Here is a 21,525-nt window from a genome sequence, read left to right as displayed (position 1 = left end):
ACTGCCATCGGAACGTAAGGCTGATATTACCCCCACGTGATTTGCCCTTTCTTTTTTTCGCTCTTGCAATGGTACGTCAACGAACCTCCAACTTTTCCTCCCGCCGCGGAATGTCGATATGACCTCCAGGTCTTTCTTGGAAGGGGCTTTCATACATCCCGAATCTTCTCCCGAAAATTCAGTCAAGGAAAAATCGTTGAATTATAGGCATCCAACCGTGTACGATGCAGTCGCTGGTAACCTTTGTTTATTCTTATCAACCTATCAACCCCTACTTCACTGGCTAACATTATATAGGCAGAATCTCTGCTGGAGGATTTATTCCAAAGCACCTGGTAGTCACTGCGAATCGAGATACAGCATCCTCTTCTACAGCTGCTCTACCTCCAGAATCAGTACTGTTTCGAAGCAGGAATGCTCCTACCAGATACGCCGAATCTGACATCTACTTTTCCGACGAGAGACGGTCACCGATTGGCCTACCAGAATCCGATCTTCTGAAAGCACTTCATAGCTACACTTCGGATTTCTACTCACGTGCTACCGCCGATGTTGGAGCCGGAGACTGGAAGAGCTTAGATGAAACGGCATTGATTGCATTTGGATTTCTGATGGAAGAAGCATCACGAGATATCCTTGGGCAAACCGGCGATTTGGTGTTCACAGAAGGCGAGGAAGTAACAGAACAAGTTTCTGGGGCGCCATCAGCACAGCGGACGAAGTCAAAAGGACGGCCTTCGAAGAAGAGGCGAGTTGATACCAGATGAAGGAGGGAGGAGAAGATGACATTTACTTAGGACGAATGTATCCGAATAGCTCTTGGAGTCGAGTTTCCGGCATGCAAACACGACAACCTTGAGTCCGAAAGCCTCCGTTCATCCAGTCCGCCTCAACGTGACTAACTCACATGGCTAGTCTTCCCCCCTCCCCTCGCTCGGGATGGCAAGCTTGATGATCTCGCCGAGGATCTTGAGCATACGGGGTGTTTAAGTTGCCACATCAAGATTTCAAGACCGTACTGTTGTTGGTCCTGCGTTTCCATCAAAAGAATGTTCCATGACAAGGGCGTTTTTGCAGAATAGTTCGATGGAGGAGATGCTCCACAGCCACCAAGGGATTGGCGAGTGTACGACGATGACTCTAGCTGTTTCCAATTCTGCTTGGCAATGACTGGTACCGCTTTTTCGAATTATGCCATTCCAAAAGCAATACCCCGCCACGGTTTCAACTATCGCTTGGTTCTGGGGCAATCCAGTGTCTTTGTCATCCACCATGCGGTAGTGGCTGCGAATCCACATTCTTTTTTGAAGATGTGATTGACCACCCGCCAAATTGCTGGGAACCTTTCTTTTTTCTGAGGCGTTTTCGATTCTTGGTTCTGGAAGACCGAGTCACGGCCTCAACCGTTTCATTGTGCATAGGGATGATACTTTACAGTAAAAGGAAAGAATTACCGTGATGGTAGTAATGTAAGGAGTAGAGTAGGTGGATGAGATGTCATGTGATGCACTAGCCCGTTTAGGTAAGAAAAAAACGGGAGCTAAGCCCTAAAAGTACTAGGAGCACCCAACAGGTGGTCTCTTCTTTGTCACCCCCAATGTGAGATCCTGGATTTTGGGCCTTGAAAGCCTGGAAGTAATTTACGATAGGCCCATACAAGCCCTAAAATTGTCTCTTCTAGGCTTAAGAAGCCCCCCAAAGTCTAGAAAGCCCCCCTTCAAAACGCACGTGCTGTAACGATGAAAGCTCCTTACATTACGTAAGGATGAAATATCACGATATTACGGGTCTTGATACAATCCCCCCACCCTAATTGTGCAAGTAAGTTCAAGAGCAATCGAGAATGTTCTTTTCAATGTCGAGAAGCACTCGAAATGCTCCACGGTAGACCGCATCTGGTCAGATCAATTGGTGCCTTTACGGAAAGGCTGCTTATACACAAGCGAAATATCCTGACTCGAGTTTTCCGATTGAGTTCAGTCTCCCCACCAAAGCCCCAGGTTTCCAATCCTTCCTCCACACTCCATGGCGTTTCTGATTCCGATTTTAGCATTTCGGATACGACTGATCTTTTTGCATTGGTTGGTAGGCTTGCGCGTGATCATAGTTTTACGTCCGCTTCTGCCAGCGTTTTGGTATCGAGCGGGATAATTAGAGGGGTTGGACATCTCCTCCAATAACCAGCCTCGAATCTGAAGGTGCAACTCAACCCCCCCTGGTCCTCGTCGAAATTCCACGTGGGGAAGGGTCAAAGCAAAATTGCAAGAATCCCCAAAATCGATGAATCGAGTCAGTCCGCCGTTGTCTGGCAGGGTTGGAGATAGGGGAGAGGAGGCTTCAGCCGCCCTCCAATGATCGGCAACGACTGCCGTTGATCAGGCGGACGTTGTTAAAATTGCGACCCTTTGAGAAGCTGATGGGCTTCGGAAAACGGAGAATTGCAGATGGGTAGTCATGCAACCGGCCGAGATGCGTTGCCGGACGGATGTGCGATCGCAGATTCGTACCGGTGCTGGGACACCGACAAATCGACCCCATCGTTGTTTGCGAGCCGTGATAAATGACTGGTCATAAAACCGAGAGGGTTTCGTGGTCAGCAAGAATCTACGGAGTCGCCTATGATTATTTCTGGGGTCGAGGTCCCAACGCCCTTGGAGGCTCGGATATCGCGATCCTGCCTCACCACCAGCACGGACCTCGCCAGAAGGTGTGCCTTTTCCGGTCAACCTTGCCTTTTGCCTCTTTCAGACGACCGCCTCACGGCGGAGATCTGCATTGTGCTGACTGTTCTGTGCGCATTAGCAGCATGAGCAGCGTTAGCAGCATTGACATCGAATTAATTTCCTTCAGTACAGCCCTACAGCATCGCAACGTCCCCTCCCTTTGAATCTCGATTCTCGATCGAATCTGGCATGGACGTTGTTGGAACTTGGAGGGCTGAACGCGTGACTTGTAGGAGGTGGGGGACCGTCCTCATCATCATGCGCTCATACGTTCGCTCATGCGTTCGCTCATGCTATCAGTATGTTGCTCCAGCTTTCTCCAAGCCGTCCCTGGCGGCCTTTGGCCTTTGTTGGAGATTCCCCCTGCGGCCCTGCCCCGCTTGCTCGGCCAAAGCTGCCGACGGTTCGGTGGGCGCACCGCCCGATGCAACAGTACAGTGCCAATGTGCCATGCTGCCAATTGAAGCCCGATGGACGTCTGCCAACTCCACAGAGCCCGAAGACTCACAGACGCGATCGACAGCTTTGCTGAACAGCGGTCACATCTGCCGAGGTTACATTGCGGTGAAGAACCGTTACTGTAACTGTTTTTCCTGGTGCAATAAGGAAGGCTGGTTGCACACCGCGCAGGACGTCATGGCCCATGGGAGTATTTCCTGCAGGTAGCAGCCTTACTTTCCTCAAAATGTCGTGTCCGAGCTTGGCGGAGGTCATCTGTACGTTGGCCGTTTTCGACAGAAAGCACGTTCGGGGTTTGAAACACACTTCATTCAAAAAAATGAAAAAAATTCCGGGTTGATAGTGGCAAGTTGGAGTTCTTGAAGTATTTTGCGAGCTGGGGAGAAGCCAGCCTGACGGTGCCCAATCACGATCATCTCTACCTGGAACATGCCCCTGTTGGCTGCCGCGAAGAGAGACAGCTTTCAAGCGTCAAGAGGTAAGGCTTTTCCAGGATTTATCTTGTAGCTCTTCGCTTGACGAGATTCAGCTCATCTCAGGCTTCTCAGCCCGCATCCAAATAATGGTACCATCGCCTGCAAAAGTTCAGGAGCGGGGCGCTGTGCGGACCGCCTCACCGCCGCATCGAACAGATGTGAAGTTTCTCGGGTCCGGCTCGGGAGGTCTTGTTTGGATTGGCCTTGGCTGATTATTGTTGTTCAGCTGACGACTTGCAGGCTGTTGCAGTAGTGAGTGCTCAAATCTGCAAGGCTGAGATATCCCGCTTCTAGCTTTACTCGTTAGCCCCGTCGAATCTTAGCAGGACAAATACTCTCACTTCAATTGACCACGCAAAGTCTTGGAATGACAGACCGAAGCTCTTGAGAGTAAGGGCTCTCTCCTTCGGTCGTCGGTGACGTGCGCCCCTGAGTCAAGCAGGAGCAAAGCTAAACGGGGATGATCCTCTGGGTCAGAAGCCAGGCACCGTGGATTCATTGGCCACGACTGGTCCCGACTGACTCCAACTACCGCTTTTAGGGTAAGAGGCGATCTCTGCTGATACCGCTCTTTGATATTCTTTCCAACTATCTCCGGGCACGGACTCTTCGCAAGCTGGTACGGTTGAGTTTCTGGTTGTGGCCAAGGACAAACGCCAAGCGATGGGTGGCGCTGTTGCTCGGGGTAAAGGGCTCCGCTTGGACTCCAGCACAGGCTGGCTTTTGATTGTAGTCTCTGACTTGAGATGATTATCTTCCTCCTGGCGATCCGGAAGCAATGCTGTAGCTTCTAGTCGAGCAACTCTCCTCGCGTACTGCACTCACCAAGCAGTGTTAGCAGCAGCAGCAGCAGCTGCTGCTGCTCACAGCCCCACGGATATCAAAATATGTCCCGCTCTCGACGACACAGAACGGCGGGCGGGCAAGTGTCTTCCGGGCTCCTCTTTTCCCATGAATGATCCACGATTGATTCATTTCCCTCCGGAGCATAAGCCTTTAACCGTCACGACTCACACAACCTGGGCCCCCCCTGGTCAAAGTGCGCCCTCGCTGGCCCAAGGGCATGGGAGCGGTAGACTTGGGGCTTCAAGTGCGGGCTGGGAGCCCTGCAAATCTGTCCAGCGAGGACTCGAAGCCCAAAGAAGACGCCCAGAAGTCCAAAGCCACGCTTCCACGCTGAAGTCCAACATCATGGTGTGCCGTCCCCGGCGGTCGATGTGACGCCCTTTGGGATCCTGAGAAGACGCCCACGACGCCCGTATTGACGAACTAACGAAGAAAAAGCACAGTGGCAGCACGGTGACAGGTTGCCGCTGACTATCGGTGATGCTCTCTGTGTGGGTGCACCATGACGTGCAACTGGCAACTAGCAACTGGCAACTGGTCAGTTTACCGCGCTCTTTCTGGCCTTGGCACTGCCTCCCATTTGATTCAGCGCGATGTGGCCCAGAGCAAGTAGAGCAAGCGACCAAGCGAACAAGCGACTTCCAGCAAGGAGCGCGATACCGCACGAATCTACGATAATGGAGGCTGCCCCGAGGCCTCCTAGTTGGCCTGGCTGTCTACAGTGCCGCACAAATCTGTGGAATTGATTCGGACTCGATAGGGCCGGGTGCCGTGTGTGGTGGAGTCTCTGCACGCCACATCCACAAGGATGGCCAGAGCCAGGCCGTAAGGGGGGGGGGCCGACGAGGGGCGGACAAAGTGGAGGAGCACGGAGCTCAGCTAGTTTCCGAAGCTCTCCTGCCCTGCCTGGCAAGAGGCAAGCATCGCAGAGTTTGGAGGAGACTCGACTCGCAGCTTGGTGGCAGAGTGGGCAGTTGGCAGCGGGCACTTGGCTACTTCGTACGTACTCCGTACGTACAGTGCTACACACTTCGCTGCGCCCGCGACCCAGCGACCCAGCAACCCAGCAATTCAGAGACTGGCTCCAGCCTCCAGCCTCCAGCCTCCAGCCTCCGGCAGTCTTCTTCCCTCCACTCCTCTCCCCCCAGTGCTCGACGGCCCACCACCTTGGCCTTGCGGAATTCTTGACCTTGGAGCTTGGGGGTTGTCCGTACCGCTGCTGCTAGTCTCTAGCCACAGCCTACAGTACGCTCGCCCTGCTCCAGAGTCCAGACAGACTCCAGAGCGCGCGACCAACCTGATGATACCCAACCGACCGCCTCAGACATCCCCGTGCTGTGCTCATCATCTTGCCTCACCGTTGCTCTCTGTTACCTCGCCTTGCCCCAGACCCTGTCGCCGTCGCCTATCAGCACCAACCCGTGACTGCCCGCCTCCCGCCCACTCATCGCTATCACCAACGACCGACCCCGGGTCACAACTGCGCCGTGTAGCGCGCTCTCGATCTTGGATTGCACGGGTTGCAGCGTACTGACCGCGCTCTGCTGCTCTCAACCGCAATCCTCGAATTGTCACCCGTGTCTGGCGGTGCAATTGCAACGGCGAGCGCGAATTGAAAGGTGGCGGCGTTGTTGCTATCAAGCCAAAACTCCGCGCCTCTTTTAACGAGAAGTCGCTTCTCCAGAGTCAGCCTCCCCTCCCCCCCAACACATCTTGGGCAACCGCGAGAGATCTTGGAGTAAACGGCGTGCATCGCATTGCATGTTCCCAGAAATCTCTCACCCTTCGCAGATCCACAGCAGAACGCGCAGGCAATTGCCAAGTTAAGGTATCCATCCTGTCTTCAAGCTTCTTGCCTGTCCCTCTTCTGCCCACCTCGGCTTGGGCTCTTACCCTCCTCCTCCGCCATGCACGTCCAGACTGCTGATCGCCGTCTCCCAATACAGACAATTGCAATTCCTTCCTACGAGCCCAGTCGCGCGTTCCCTGTTACATGACACACATGATCAACACGTCAACCTGTCCCACTCTTCGGCGCAGATGATCTCCCATCGAGCTCCCAACGTCTCCGTGTTCACGGAGAACCTGTAAGAAGCCGCAGCACTCGACGGCCGTCCATGGCCTCTGATGCTGTGGCCACTTGAGAGTCTGTGTGAATAGTTATGATGAATAACGGGGGACCACCCGAGAAGCGTCCGCGACATGAGGGCCTGCCTCCTCCTTCTGGGCCATGGCAGCCTCCACCAGACACCTCTCGACAGCTTCCCTCTATCTCACACAGCTTCCCACCGACACCACAAGAGCATGCGCCTCCGTATCAGCAACATGGGCTGCCGTTCTCTTCTCGACCTCCTGAGCCTCCACCTCATTTAGCAGATCGTCGAACAACAGAACACGCGCCGCCGCCGCCGCCGCCGTGGGACCATTCGGATCACCGCCGACCAAGCTCTGGACCTTCGCATGGCTATCAAGCTGGGCCCCCTTCACAACTGCCACCCTTCGGAGGGCCTCGTGAAGCGACGATGGTGAAGAGAGATCCATCAGAAGACACGCCACAACATCAGTACAGGCAAAACTCCACGGGGCATGGTCCCGAGCACAGCGCGAATGCTCCTCACCACGAGGGGCCTGCTCGGCCCTTTCACCCACCATCCTACGATCCAACCCATGCCCGACCTCAACCGTATGCCTCGTATCCTCAGCCACATACTGGTAGCCCTGTGTCCGCCTCTAACCCGTATCATCCCGGCTACGGAAGACCTGATCTCCCTCCTCCAGATCATCAGTTCACTTCTGTTTCTTACCCGACCCCAGGTCGGCCTTCCAGCGATCAGGTACGAAAGAAGGCACAACGAGCAGCTCAAGCCTGCGACAGTTGTCGTACTCTCAAGGCCAAATGTGACGAAGGAAGACCTGCGTGTAGTAGCTGTAAGGAGAAGACTATTGAATGCCGTTATCGAGACCCACCTCCGAAGCAGTAGGTTTTGTCGATCACCGTACCGTAGAATGCTAATAGAAGTAGGCAAGACAAGGCTTCAGCTGACATTATGGATGGTCTGACTCGCTTTGAAAATAATTTCAACACCAAATTTGACTATCTCACGACTGAGATGAATGAGATGCGACGAGTTCAAAGGCACATTCTCCAAAATCTCCCGAATGCTGAAGCGACTCTCAAGGAAGAAGTTCGTGATGACGTCCAGCTGGGCATGACAGCGTACTCTGGACCTTCGGTTAGGGCCGATTCCCAGGTTTTGACGTCTGAATCCCCTTACGGATCGACTCCAGGGCAGCATCGCGTGATGGAAAGACCGGAGCACCCAATGGAGAGGGCAGAGCTGCAGCTGGAAAGAACGGAGGCAGTACTGGATCAAATGGAGCTGCCACGGCCAAGAGAAGAAGAAGAAGAGGAGGAGAGTGGCGGAGATCCTGGTCCACCTAAGGACTCATCAATCCCAATCAATCACACAACCGGTGCTGCGAGACTTCTTCTTCTTGGACCCATCGCTGAGATGTGCCAAGATGCCATGAAGTCCACAAAGATTATGAATGAGAAATACCCGATCCAGCAAGAGACTAGACGGGGTATGCTCAGGCTATTCGGGAGGGGAGAAGGTGGGGATTTCCCTCCCGGGTATGACAAGGATCCATCGACAGATCACCCAGAGGGCACGCCTGGCGATGTGGAGTCAAATGCTTCAACACCGCCAGCAGGTGAGGAATGGGGCCAGTTAGGTGGACTCACCCCTCCCGCTTCGACTCCCGAGATTACAAGAGGAGGAATCAGTCCAGAAGGGATGCCCGATCTAAGTAGAGGGACGGTCTGGGAGCTAGTCAAGTCTTATCTGGACAACATCAACATCATGCACCCAATACTGATTCCTAACCATCTGCACAAGATGGTCGAGACCTTTCTGAATAACATTCCTGAAAACAAACAAGCAAGGCCAAAACAAGTGGTAACGCTGGCAGGTCACGCTCCTCCAGTTGGATTTTTAGGAGGAGGGTATAGGAACCCGGAGAGTCCTGGGCAGAAACGGAAACGCTCACCTGTTCCTGGAGAATATCCAGAACTGCCCCAGCACCTGTTGGAACTCACGGAATTCAAGCCATTTCACCCATTCCGAACTATCAATACAGCAATTGTGCTATTGGTTATGGCGCTGGGCCAGATCTCCTTATGGAAAGGCCGGCTACCGGAGATTGTTCCGGAGAAGGACAAGGACAGAGACAACCCGGGAAGTTCATGGAACAGCTCACCCACGATGCGAAATGGGTACCCACAATCTCCAATACAAACCCCCTCCATGGGAATGCCATCGCCTCAAGACATGGATCGAACACAACCCCGCTCTCGAAGAACGTCGATCGAAGGGGGGACCAATCTACCTCCAAGAGCGAAAGCTAAAAACCTGGACATGATGCCAGGCCTTGCTTATTTTGCCTTTGCCACCGATATTCTGGGCAACCAGCTTGGAGGCAACAGTCTTCAACACGTTCACGCTTACATTCTAGCCGGGCTCTACCATGCACAACTTGCGCGAATCATGGAGAGTTCCGCATACATTGCCAATGCATCCCGTATCCTTCAAGTGATCCTGAGACCGTGAGCACCTCTCTACACGATAAATCACATAGTCTGACGAATATTGTAGTAAGCTTGATCGCTTTAGAAAGCTCCAGGCCAAGACAGAGATCCCTTTAGCAAAGGATAATCCGCTGATTTTCGCATTCTGGACTTGTCTGCAGCTTGAGAGGTACGGAGCTCCATCCCTTCGCCAAGACTTGGCTGACAAACTGATAGTGACATCGTTGCGGAATTGCCTTGTCCTCACTCCGGCATTCTCACATATGAAGAAGATATGCCAGCCCCAAATCTGCAAGCAGCATGTGAGGATGACGGATTCGATCAGAGAATCATCGAGAGCTACAGCGCACAGTTATTCTTGCGAAAGCATCTCAATCAATTGCATAACATGTTCTACAAACCTGATGGTAAGGAATCACTGATTTTGGGTTTGCAGGAGTTAATTGTCAAATAGATTCATTATTCCCTGCATTGACAAATAAACAGCCAAAGCACTTTCCAACAATCGAGGCATCACAGGCAAGTCTCAACATCATCGATAAGGTTGCTCCAAACATGGTGTGGGATATACAGAGTGGCGAGCTGGCAAGCGATATTCTAGGAGCTCGTTTACGGGCGAAGTATTATGGCGCCCAAGTCATTACCTACCGCCCTTTTGTGCTCAACATCCTCGAAATGTCATCCGCACCATCTACCAGCACAGAGCAAGTCTCGAATGAATTTATCGACGGTGTCCAAGCTCCCAGGGTTAGCAGGAACACAACGAGATTAGAAGATGTCCCCGAAAAGGTCCGTGAATACGCTCGGTATGGACTCCAAGCCACGATACATAGTACTCGGGCTTTCTACGGCCTTGGGGATCCTGGAACGCACAGATTGATTGTCACCAATATTTGGGGGACTGCCCATGCGTATGTTGACCTTGATATCTTTCTATCTATATTCTAACGATCCGCAGGCAATGGGGAAACCTTCTTGTGCTTCAAGCAGCATGGAAGAATCGTATTCTTCGCCCTATTCTTGATGAACTCATCCCCACAGAAGACTTGATCTACCTGCTGGAGAAGACTTTAGCACTTTTGAAATTAGTCGCGACGCCGACCTCGGCACTTGCTCTCGATTATATCATCTTGAAGAGGGCTGGAATGAACAATGGTCTCCTTCCCAGCCCTCAAGGACCCAACACTTCCTCAAGCTTCTCGAGCGCCACGACAGCCGATGCCCCGATGGGTGGGCATTGATCGCAAGCCATCCGGAACGATGGTGTGATGGAATCGGAATCTCTTATTAATTTGTGTCTAACAGCGAACGTACATATATTGCATTGGGGCTGGCGAGCCGGACGGACTGGGGGGGTAGGCTGGCGGCTTTTTCTCCTATGCATTTTTAGCGTGGCGTCATCCTATGATCCATCATTTTTCATACAATTCCTCTTCGATCACTTGTATGATCATGAACGATTTAATTGGCATACATCGTCACATATACACCACAACCGAGCGAGCACACATTCACATGTGGGAGCAATCTACAGTACATGTTTTTTCCCTAGCTTTCTGGGAGGGGGACGGGGTTGGGGCGGCCATCTGAATTTTTTTTGTTTGCTATATATCCCATTTCGCGATACCTTTTTTTCTTGGGATGTCCCCCTTGCCTGGCGTTGTACTTTTTGCGAACATGGATACTTTTCTGGTATCTTTTCCTGGGAGGGTAATCATCATATACGTTTTTCAGGCGACTGAGATTGAATGGGGGGGAACAAAGGGCCGCGGAGCAATCCTACTTTCGGGCACCCCCCAGTTTTCAACCTTTTTTGTACATATATACAAGTACAGCAGCGTCTGGTGGTCTTTAGACTGCAAATACTAGATTGTTCCGAGAACTGTTTTTTCTTTTTTTTCTGGTTCAAGGGGGTCAGTTGGAGTGCCATGTTGTGTGACATGTTTATGTAGTGTTCCGAAGGTGGGGAAGCAAACATCCGTTGCAGAGCCAGGGTGAGGGAGTCGGTGGTACAGCAGCTGCGGCTTTCGTTGGCAGTTTGCGGCCCTCCCGATCAACAGGAACTTGGTGGTGCCTCGTGATCGAGTGCGGCTCTGGGGCTTGTGATAGGTGTAGTGTGACCGGTTCTTGGAAGCCCTCTGTTGCATTCGTTGGGCGCGTGGAGGCTTCCTCCGGAACACTGGTCTCCAAACACGTTTTTGTGGCTTTGTTACACAAGGCTACGGGTTTGCCGGAGAGAAGGGAAGGGTGGCGTCACGGGTGAACGAGGAAGGAGGTGGCGGCGCTTGCTGCAGAATGGGATTTGTCATACTTTGGGCCCTTTCGCAACCCAATTTCAGGTAGACAACCAGAGGTGACACTGCATACGGGGGATATGCGGGAATGCTTCAACGTTTTTAGTAGCGATCTCAGTCACACCTCTGGTTGATGTGAATCGGAACTGATATTGTCGTTGATGTTGTTGCACAAACCAGGCGCGGAGTCTGTGAACCACTCCCTTTTCCGATGTGCTGCTGCCCGAATCAGGTTCAAAGTTATTCGGAAGTCGTTGTGAACAAAAAAGTGAAATTCTGTAATCAATGGTCAATGATCAATCATCTCAAATAAAAGGTAAGCAAGTCAACCGGGACAAGCAGGCAGGAGAAGATGCTGGCTATCACGTGAATCTTCTTGGCACTCCAAAATGGCCTAGCTCATCGGCAAAACTTCAACCTCACCTGCTTCTGAGCAAGTCAGATCATCAAGTTCACTCATCATTTTCTGCATCATCACTTCACCATTTTACGGAATTGTCAAAATTGTTTATTCAAAGATCGTCTAAACTACGAAATGCCTACATTTAGCCTCAACGCTGACAACCGTCAGGCTGTTTAATGCCGTCTTCAGACTGGCTCGATCTTTTAAGACCGAATAGGGACTTGGTCCCATCAGTGTATTCTCCAATCGCAAGTCAAGATTTTCCCTCGCATGTTTAGATCGATCTTAATATCGACTAAGGACTTGGTCCTATCAGTGTGTTCTCCAGTATCGCGCGTCAAAATGTTCTCAAATTGATTCCGTCTCCCGTTTCTGAGAAATGGAGCAATCAAAATCAACATATCAATCCCGCCCCTTCTTAGTTGCAGTGTGGCTGGTCCGCGCGAAAGCCCACTGCCATTACTGGAGCCGACCCTTTTACATCTATAAACCTTCGTCCCACGGCAGCCATTCCTGTTCTCCGTAATTTTTCATACACTTTACCCGCTTTGGGGGCATTGCTTCCCACTCAATCAATTGCTCGCTTTCTTCCTTTTGTACCCAATCAAAAACGTATCCTTTCAGTTCTTTGATCTGTTTCCCGGCCTCGTCGGAGTATTCTAGATTGACCGACGGCACTACGGCAATCCTTCCCATACCATGATACCACATGTCCTTGCAGAAAAGGGACGGCTCTCCTTGATGGCATTCATCTTCATGTGACTGGCGGAAGCTGATCTTCTCCAGGACGTTTGCCGTAAATACGGCAGTGCCGTTCCAGCATGCGAAAACTTGGAAGGGTCGATGAGTGTTAAAGCGTTCGTGTGCACGTGGATCGTCCCAGAACAGATTCCAGGCTGAATTCCAATTCCCATCGGAAGGGATCTCGAAGAAAGAATCTCCGTTCATGCTCCGCGCAATCCAGACATCGTAGAAGGTAAAATCTTTCCATAGATTGACCCAATCCATTCCGCAAGTCATGTCGGCTGTCTGAACAAGACGCTGATGTATTAGTTCTAGAATGTCCTCCATGCAGATCGACACGTCGTTCAAGAACACAACTGAAGTGTGGGCGAGATTTGAATCGCGTGGTAACGGTTGGAGTGCTAGGTTATGAAGTTGTGCCAATTTACTAATGCGATCGCCGGCCAGCGAGTCGATGTCACTTGAGACGAAGTGATACTTCCCGCCCATCTTCCCAATATGTCTTCCCAGTAATGTCAACGTCTCGAGCGTGCCATCGTTCGAGTGGCCTTCTACAACTGAGAGGGAACATCTTGCAGGGCCGAGAAAGCACATAGCTTCCACGATCGAACCCATGAGCCTGGGTAGAAGATCTGCCCGCTGACGAATGTCCAAGGCGAAGAAATACTTTGTCGAGTTCGTGGCCTTGGTATCAAGATATCCATATCGGGTGTGGTTCAACCTCGGACATTGTAAAAGGGGCAAAATGCCGTCGTTTTGGGGCTTCAGGATTGCTTGAACATAGGTCTGCGCTCGCTGCAAAGATGTTGCATTCTGGCTAGCTTAGGAGGAATTAGCAAGAGACTTCACGTCACCGTAATAGGAGCTTGGGGGGAGACGAACAGGATACTCGTACAAACCGTGCGCGATAAGGAGAGACGCGGTAAAAATGATGCAAAGACAAGACCACAAGGGTGAGAACAGCGACTTGCACGAACCTGTGGGTGTGTAACCGTACCGTGATTTATACATAAGAAATGAGGAGTTGATGCACGAAATTGAGCACGCTGGCTCGAACGCGGTTGGCGCTATTTGAATGAAGAGGAAAAGAGATGGGAGAAGACGACCGCGAGGCACAAATCGCGGGGTTGCAACGGTTGCTGCCGCTGTAACATCCAGGGGTTAGGCGCTCGGAGAATGAATGATTAAATTTATCTATTCGTCTGAATCCTTTGGCAGAACAAATTCCCTCGGAGCGATCGGTGATAGGCCGGCCCCGTGTTCTCTGACAATCCCGACAGCTTGGATCCGAGCAGCGTGCCGATGTTGGGTTTCAGAAACATTTAGACCGTTCGACCGCCAACATAGATGCAGACTCTACTCGTCCTTTTCAGTGGTCTGAAATTCTTTGGTAAGATACATAGGTATTTTCAAGGATCTGAGCCAACGAGAGGAGCTCGATTGAGCGTACATACTCCTAAAAGCTTACGCCGCAGGAGGATTTTTCTATAAAAAAAAAATCAGAGCGGGTAAGACATTTATTTCTGAATTGGACAATATATTAATATGAGAATATTGCTAAGAGTTTCAGACCACTGATAAAGACGAGTATGCTATTCTGCGAGCACAAAACGCCAACAATTATGCCAACTCATGTTTCGTGATGTTGAGGCCAGGCGGTTTGGCGGCTAGCGGGAGCCTCTCTGCGTGGCGCCGCGAACCCTAAAAGGGTCAGATCAACAGTGTTGGTGTTTTGGGCAGTGGTCTATTTGTAGCCAAAAAGTGGCGAATCACGTGATATTGTCGAAGTCAACATACCAAAATTCACTGACACTTTGGACCTCCGGGATTTCTTTTCTCACTTCCTCACGACTTTGCAATTTTTTTGCTGGTCGCCGAATTTTTGATATTATGATAACTTTTGACAAATTTTCAGTGAAAAGGGGCTTAGCGAGGACATTAGGAGCGTTGAATTTCGCGTGTCTTTCGGCCATCGTGCGAGTATGAGATGGAACATTGGGAACCTAAGTTAGAGGAGGTCTGGCAGGCTAATTTGGCTATGAAGTATCACATGAACTATAGACTGGTCCTATTGGACAATCTCATGATCACAACTAAGCACGCCCGAGCCTCAGCTTTGTGCTCAAGCACAGATGACTCCAACTACATGTCTCTAGCCCCTCGCTCAAGCCGCCAGGGAAATTCACATTCCGCACCCCATCTCAGGAATCACAAGCTGAGAGTTGCATCCATCGGCGATCGTGGCTTGGAAAAAGCTCTGTGGGTATATTTTGCTATAGAAGAGATTATGAGTTTTCACTTAAAAGATAGCCCAAATCTCCAACGATCTAGTGATAGAAGTCCAATTCTCGGTCGCTATCAGACACGAAGGTCAAGCCGAACTCCAATTACATCGGATCTGTCGAATCTGATCTAAGATAAATACAACTCGATGCGAGCCATCACTCATATGCGAAATCAAGGGTCTATGCTCAGCCGGTGCCTTTGCTCGGTCGTCAGTTTGATATGTTCTGCTCAACTAACAAGAGTACCACAGCTTCATGCCCACACTCTGTTGCCAATGATAATGCAGTCCTTCCAACCTTGTCTTTGGTCTCGATCTCGGCCTGCTCTTTGAGGAGCAGTCGCACCACCTTCTCGCGCCCGCAAGCAGCCGCACTGTGCAGCGCCGTCCATCCATAGTCGTTCTTTACACTAGGATCAACTCCTTTCTCGAGCAATAGCTGAACAACGTCCTCGTGTCCGCATGCAGCTGCACTATGGAGCGCTGTACCCCCATCGTTTTCCTTCGCCGTAATATCGACTCCGTTTTCTAGCAACAGTCGCACCACTGCAACATGCCCGTAACCGGCCGCGCCATGCAGTGCCGTCCAGCCAGAATCAGTCTTTATATCGGCGATCGCCCCACTGTCTAACAGGACCTGGACAACCGCCTCATGGCCGGCTTCGGCTGCCATATGCAGTGCGGTACATTTGGTTTCTGTTTGTGTGTCGATATCAAAGCCCATATCGAGCAGCAACTTAACCACAGTCTCATGTCCACCCTCTGCTGCTCTGTGGAGTACATTTAATCCGGGTTCCTACGCTCCCTTAAGCTTGGCTCCCTTTTTAAGAAGTAGCTCTACAGCGCCAAAATGGCTATTTTTTGCTGCTAGTAATAGCGCCGTTGAGCCGTCAGACGTTCGTGTTTCTAGGCTCCGTTCACTCTGTTTCGTGAGCAAGAACTCCAGTACAGTATCTCGCCCATAACCAGCAGCCCTGTGAATAGCGTTGTAGCCTTGGTTATCTTTTATCATAGGATCGGCTCCTTGCTCAAGAAGGAGGTCTACAGTAAGAGGATGACCATGTCCAACTGCTAAGAGCAGTGCTGTTACGTCATTAGACGATCGAGCCTCTAGCTCCCAATCGAATTGCTTTGTGAATAAGAGCCGCAAGACATTGTCTTGTCCAAAACAGGCAGCTAGATGAATAGCGTTCCAGCCTTGGTTATCTTTTGCTGTGGGATCGGCTCCTTGCTCAAGAAGCAAGTTTATCGTAGTAAGATAACCGTGTCTAATAGCTAAGAGCAGTGCTGATTTCCCATCAGACGCGCGAGCCTCCAGGTCCCATTTTGGTTCCGTTTCGAGAAGAATGTCCAAAAAGCTGTCTCTTCCATTACTTGCAGCGAAGTGCACTAAATTCCAGCAACATGAAACCTTCCCTGACTTGTATACACTTGACAGATTTTTGCTAGCTGAGATCAATGCTTTGAAAGTGGTGATACTACAGCAGTGTGCGAAAAAATTAATCAGATTAATTAATTAATTCATGAATATTCATGAATAGCGTGAATAGAATTTGATTAACGTGATACTTATGTAATTTGATTAGATTAGAATAATTAATCATGATTATTCATGAATACCTTGATTAATATACACGTGACTACAGCACGTGATAGTCTAGCCTAATTAAGTAAGGTTCTTGCTCTAGCACTGCCTTAGCGAGCTTTTCTCTCTAGAAGCAAGGTAGCACTAGAGCCTGATCCTTGCCTAATTAGGCTAGCTTATCACGTGCTACGGTCACGTGTACATTAATCAAGGTATTCATGAATAATCATGATTAGCTTAATTAATTCGTGAATATAATATGATTAATGAGAAAACTTCATGAATAGATTAGATTAATAGCCATTAATCTAATCTAATCTATTCATTTCTCACACTGTACTACAGCCATGTATGCATGCTAATTCTAGCGGTGTGTGCCCCAATTCGACCGAGTCCCTTTGATCCACATTCTGGCCACGGTTCAAGAGTAGGTTGACTAGCGATTCGCTCCGAGTCCGGATAGCAATGCTCAATGGTCGCAATCCATTTCTGCATACCAGAAACTGGTGGGCAGGAATACGACTGACTACGAACTCGGTTATGCTGGTGGCGGAGAGAAGGTGATGGAATTTGATTTGATTCTTGACCCATTTATTAGAGAGAATATCGAGGATCGTATTTCCTGCTTGGTTCTTTAAGCAGATATCTGCACCACTATCGATAAGAGTTTGAATAGCTTCTATCACGAAACTATCGAGATCCATTTCGCAGAGACAGTGTAATGCAGTGCTGCCCTGGATGGTTACTGAATCAGCCTCTGCTCCACCCAGCAGAAGAGCATTCATGGCATCAACGACTTGTCGCTTCATGTCTGTTTTCCATGTGTCCAGTCTGCTTGCCAGGGAAATCAAAGGGGTTTGGCCATCGCTGTCAGGACATTCAAGGTTTATTTTGCCGCAGCTACTTAAAATTTTGATCATACCGACGCTGTTATAATCGAATTTTGTGTGCAGGGTGACAAGCTGTACTGTTGTTTCGCGCCAATCCTCACCTTCCTCTGCGAGTGCGCCAAGCCAATGTGCACGTGACCCCTCGCCGCTCTACTCACCCTCGCTTCACCTCAACCTCACCCATCCTCACCGGCTTCCATTGTGCGCTCTCTACCGCCTCACCTCTGCTCATCCCCGGTTACACGGCTATCGAGAGCGTCAGCTCCTAGCGAGAAGGATTCAGGGGAGCCAGAACGGGCTCTACGGGGACCGTAATAGGCCCCTAATATCAGGATGGGCTCCCGAGCTCACTATCTAGTATTGAATAATAATATTATTGTAGATGTGGAGTTGGAATTCTGTCTTGTAATATACTTCTAATTCTACTCCTCTGCCACGATTTTTTATCTTACTTTCTCTTCCCTCGCCGGCGCTTATTGTCCTAGTCCTTCCTGAGACTAGGTCAGGAAGCACTACACGTGTCGGCCCCCTGTATATATATATGAGACTTAGTGTCTCTCTCTCTCTCTCTCTTCTCTTCTTCTCTCCTTAGCTTTAGATCCTTCGTTTAAAGGCAATATCTAGGAGATCCGGACATCACGTCACACCTGACTTATCCGTGCCTATGTCTCTTACTCTCAGTTGTAGTACTACAACCGTGAGTGCTCGGGCTTGAAGTAGAAACAAACGGTGTACGTAATCCTGTAGTACTCTTAAGGCATAGTCTTGCTAGCTGGCGTACTCTCGGTTGTAAAGGTGTGATTCTGGATCACGTGCGCAGCTTCACGTGGCCTAGTTACAGCCGATGACGGCATGTAAGTGCTGATAAACGACCAAGAACCAGTTCTTGGTTACGTGACCTTTTGTCGGGATTTATGGCGTAGGGGAGATTATCAGCTCCTGAAACGACACTTTTGAAACTCGCGTGTCGGGACATTTTCTCCGCAAATCCGCAATCTGTAGCCACCTTCAGTCAAGAATCACCCCAACAATTGCTCTATGCTCCTCGATGAGCCTCGCAAAGGGTTTAGCAGAGTCGGAGCACGCTAGCTATGTGCTGAAGGAGGAAAGTCGCGCATTTGGTGTGCGATTGAGCGAAGCAGATTGGAGTGACTGGGTGCCGCAGAACGAATAGCTTCCCGATTCGCAGGACTCGCCCTAGGGCTCTAGGAAGAGATATGGAACCTATGACAGCCACATCCTCGAGTGTTAGTGTTACACATGGAAAGGACGCCGAAGGGTCCATTTCCTCGCGGAAGACCTCCGACGAATGCAGCCGCCCTCACCAGCTGTCGATCGTCCTGGGAGGTTATATTCAGAAGGTATGAACCGATATTTGGGATCGCGGATATATATGTTGATCTCCTTGGTGGATATATACTGTTCCTAGGACCCTGTAGCTTTGGTTATGGCTAACTAGGTTGGGTGTTCGGTTCTGCAGCGAGCCGCAGCTGTAGCTACAATCAGATCTCATCACTGCTTGCCACAGAGCTCGAATATTTAAATTATATTTGTTCTGTATTTCATGAATTCAGCAGGGCTGGGTCTAGCAGTCATCCTGGGAAACGCTGGCGGAATTTGCTACGGCATACTTTAGCTTTTGGTAGCATGATAAGGGTTACATAATTTATTCTCGGAATAATAGTGTGCACTTATTTCAACCTGCCTGTTCTTGCGCGTGTATTCTGCGTTACCATTGCAGCTCCTTTTTCTTTGCGTTCTCTTGTAAGATCTTTACAATTTCGCCCTCCCCTGTGACGTTATGTGGGTTCCTGCTAAGTCATGGTCTACTCCGACTCTTTTTGTTCGCCCCATAGTTTTCATTCAACCCTCGCCGATGTTCTGAACCTTCCACATTGCAGAATCATTCAACTCAACATCTGCAGGTAAGTCGAGTATATCCTTGTCCCTGAAATATTTCTGGAAGTCTAGACTCCGGCCTCGAGAGGTAACAAGCAATTTGAAGAGGACCTGGGTGTGTTTGGTCACTAAACGAGTTAACCGTCGCATAATTGCATCTATCTCAGCCGCTAGATACGAGGTCTCGTACAAGACAATCTCGTCTAGGACACAAACAAGAACAGTGCGGGCCGGCAGCTGCATGGTAAACTCTCGAAAGGCGATACAGAGAGTATCCAGGTCGAGGTTCTCCACCTTCTTCCGATCACTCTTTGTCAAGAATGAAACATCCACCTCGAATTCCCTAGCCACCATCTGAGTAAGCAGCCCGCCGATGAGATATGCCATCATCCTAGCAGTTGGCGTTCCTTGAGAGGAAATTTCGATATCTCTGTGGAGGCTAGAGAAGTAGCTGATCACAAGCGCTTGTCCGTTCCGCTCGAAGACTTTTACTAACTGTGCATCCACGAAGCTCAGGGGAGATTGGCCCTCTGTCGCTTCAATGTCACATCGTCCATTTACTAGTAGAGAGCTTGAGAACTCGTCTCCTGCGAGCCAGATTCTCAGTTTGTCGCTGTCGACCATCGCGGACGCTCGCGCCTTTCCTCGGTCGTCCAATTTGTCTCCAATTTCCAGGCATGTCTTGAGAGATCTTGAAGCAAATACAGGGTCATAATGCAAAAGCTCTAGTAAATTTTCAGCTACTGCAGTGTCTGAAAAAAATTAGCTCAATAAAACATTCCTCACATAGGATATTCACTGTATGTTGCTGGTTCGAGCAAATGTTTAGTTGTCCCTACAATAGTGCTGTTCGGGGCTGCTTCGTCTGTGAGTTCTGTGACTACAATTTCCGTCAGCCGTGACATCAACTGGCTCCGCAGAATTGACTCGCCATGTCCTTTATTGTTGAATAGAGTACTACTTTGCAAAAGCCGGTAGAGCTTCTGAGCAAGCCTCTCTCCAATTTCTTCAGGAAGAGTGTCCACCTTCTCTAAAAGTTCGATCACATTCTTATCTATGTTCGCGCTTCGAGCTGCCAGGCATTGTTGCGCCGCCACTTTAATCCTCGAAGTATGCTTCCTAACATCTTCGAGGCTCTTGGTAAGGCCACTTTTGTAATTCTTTTGCTTTGCAATTGGCTCAAAAAACTTTTCTATGCCACTAATTAGTTGAGTGCCTGACTTGATTATGGGGAGATGACCTACTTGCAGCACTATCAGCAAAGAACTGCACTATGTGGTTGAGCGACTTCAGAATGGCAAGATAGAGATCAAATGTCTTGCGCTCCAACGATTGGTTTGGATAATCTTGATAGATTAGTATGTAATTTCGAGCGTCTTCCATGATTTCTGGGAGCTCTGCAAGCGCGTCAAATATGCTCTCCTCCACTTCAACGTATCTACCTGCCGCCTATATATGGAGTCAGCCAGTTCGCTAAAATGTTTGTAAAATATAGACAGGAAAATATAGGTTGTTTGACTAACCCCAACAGCAAGCTTGAAGACCCCGCATATACTAGATGATATCTATCAGTATGTCTTGGGTTAAACATGAAGAATGAAGCTACCTCGCTCCGTAGTCTCCTGCGGGAAGAATTCCGAGCCACGCTTGAAATGCTCCTGAGTCTTGCCCCAATCTTTCAAGACACTTCCGACCCTTGGACATACTTCCAGGCAAACCTTTCCAGCTTTGATTAGTGGCATGTACCTCGTACATGACCTCTCCCCAGTTGCAGGTTTTGAGATCAACTGGCTTGTACTCTCCTTTACTTTTCTTACTGAGTTTGAGTTGTACTTGCTGCATAAGCGCAAAAAGCTTGTTCTTCTCCGCCTCCGCTTCTTTCCACAGCTCTGCGCTGTTTGGTGTATTAGATTCCCTCAGATGCCATATAGGAGAGGAATCGTGCCTTATCTGCTGCAACCTTCTTCCTTCCTCTACAGATACAAACCGATCCAGCTGCTCCGCATAGACAGGAGGCTGCGGTTGTGCTAGCACTACATTGTTTTCAACAAACATTGCAGCCTCGTTTGCGACTCGTTGAGAACGTGCAAGTCTGAACTCTTCCTGAAGATTGTTTTCCATTGCCAGCCTTTGCGACGCCGTAGATACTATGTGTCATCAAACATTGATCTAGGAACCGCAGTTGGTTTGAAAAGAAGCCTGCGTCGTTGCGCCCGGACAATTTTTCAAAGTCGTACAAGTACTCGGTGTTCAAGCAACGTGGGGGCGGTTGAAATGCTTGGCTAACCCGCGACTTTGGGACAATTTGGGAGGCTCCACAAGACGAGGCTCGTC

At 49.8% G+C, this 21,525-nt stretch overlaps 4 protein-coding genes across 4 annotated transcripts; 2 read left to right on the top strand and 2 right to left on the bottom strand.

Moving 5' to 3' along the window:
* Positions 1-118: 118 nt before the first annotated feature.
* On the top strand, positions 119-767 carry K444DRAFT_534839 (uncharacterized protein; the record flags this gene model as incomplete). Its single annotated transcript, XM_024875240.1, has 2 exons — positions 119-236; positions 298-767. The coding sequence occupies 2 exons, from the start codon at positions 119-121 to the stop codon at positions 765-767; spliced, it is 588 nt and encodes a 195-aa protein (XP_024734001.1).
* Positions 768-7,026: 6,259 nt separating this feature from the next.
* On the top strand, positions 7,027-10,333 carry K444DRAFT_534135 (uncharacterized protein; the record flags this gene model as incomplete). Its single annotated transcript, XM_024875196.1, has 6 exons — positions 7,027-7,481; positions 7,527-9,110; positions 9,160-9,261; positions 9,309-9,499; positions 9,547-10,003; positions 10,051-10,333. The coding sequence occupies 6 exons, from the start codon at positions 7,027-7,029 to the stop codon at positions 10,331-10,333; spliced, it is 3,072 nt and encodes a 1,023-aa protein (XP_024734000.1).
* Positions 10,334-12,272: 1,939 nt separating this feature from the next.
* K444DRAFT_644772 (glycosyltransferase family 69 protein) lies at positions 12,273-13,544 on the bottom strand (the record flags this gene model as incomplete). The annotated part of the gene is made up of 2 exons (XM_024885003.1): positions 12,273-13,306; positions 13,511-13,544. The coding sequence occupies 2 exons, from the start codon at positions 13,542-13,544 to the stop codon at positions 12,273-12,275; spliced, it is 1,068 nt and encodes a 355-aa protein (XP_024733999.1).
* Positions 13,545-18,948: 5,404 nt separating this feature from the next.
* On the bottom strand, positions 18,949-21,401 carry K444DRAFT_615552 (uncharacterized protein). The gene is made up of 7 exons (XM_024880754.1): positions 21,137-21,401; positions 20,798-21,085; positions 20,715-20,745; positions 20,436-20,640; positions 20,123-20,383; positions 19,991-20,071; positions 18,949-19,943 (listed from the first exon to the last, which is right to left on the bottom strand). The coding sequence occupies exons 1-7, from the start codon at positions 21,310-21,312 to the stop codon at positions 19,156-19,158; spliced, it is 1,830 nt and encodes a 609-aa protein (XP_024733998.1). The 5' UTR covers positions 21,313-21,401; the 3' UTR covers positions 18,949-19,155.
* Positions 21,402-21,525: the final 124 nt, after the last annotated feature.

The sequence above is a fragment of the Hyaloscypha bicolor genome (assembly GCF_002865645.1).
Source record: "Hyaloscypha bicolor E unplaced genomic scaffold K444scaffold_117, whole genome shotgun sequence".
In the NCBI taxonomy this organism is placed as follows: Eukaryota; Fungi; Ascomycota; class Leotiomycetes; order Helotiales; family Hyaloscyphaceae; genus Hyaloscypha; species Hyaloscypha bicolor.
Note: the sequence above shows the minus strand (reverse complement) of the source record. Positions and strands in the feature narration are given on the sequence as shown.

Excerpts from the sequence above, each read along its gene's own strand:
- K444DRAFT_615552 (XM_024880754.1), bottom strand. The coding sequence starts at position 21,312 with ATGGAAAACAATCTTCAGGAAGAGTTCAGACTTGCACGTTCTCAACGA. Across the intron at positions 20,746-20,797 it reads GCAGGAGACTACGGAGCGAG|TATATGCGGGGTCTTCAAGC; the intron begins GTAGCTTCATTC and ends GATATCATCTAG. Across the intron at positions 20,384-20,435 it reads CTTTGCTGATAGTGCTGCAA|AAAAGTTTTTTGAGCCAATT; the intron begins GTAGGTCATCTC and ends TTAGTGGCATAG.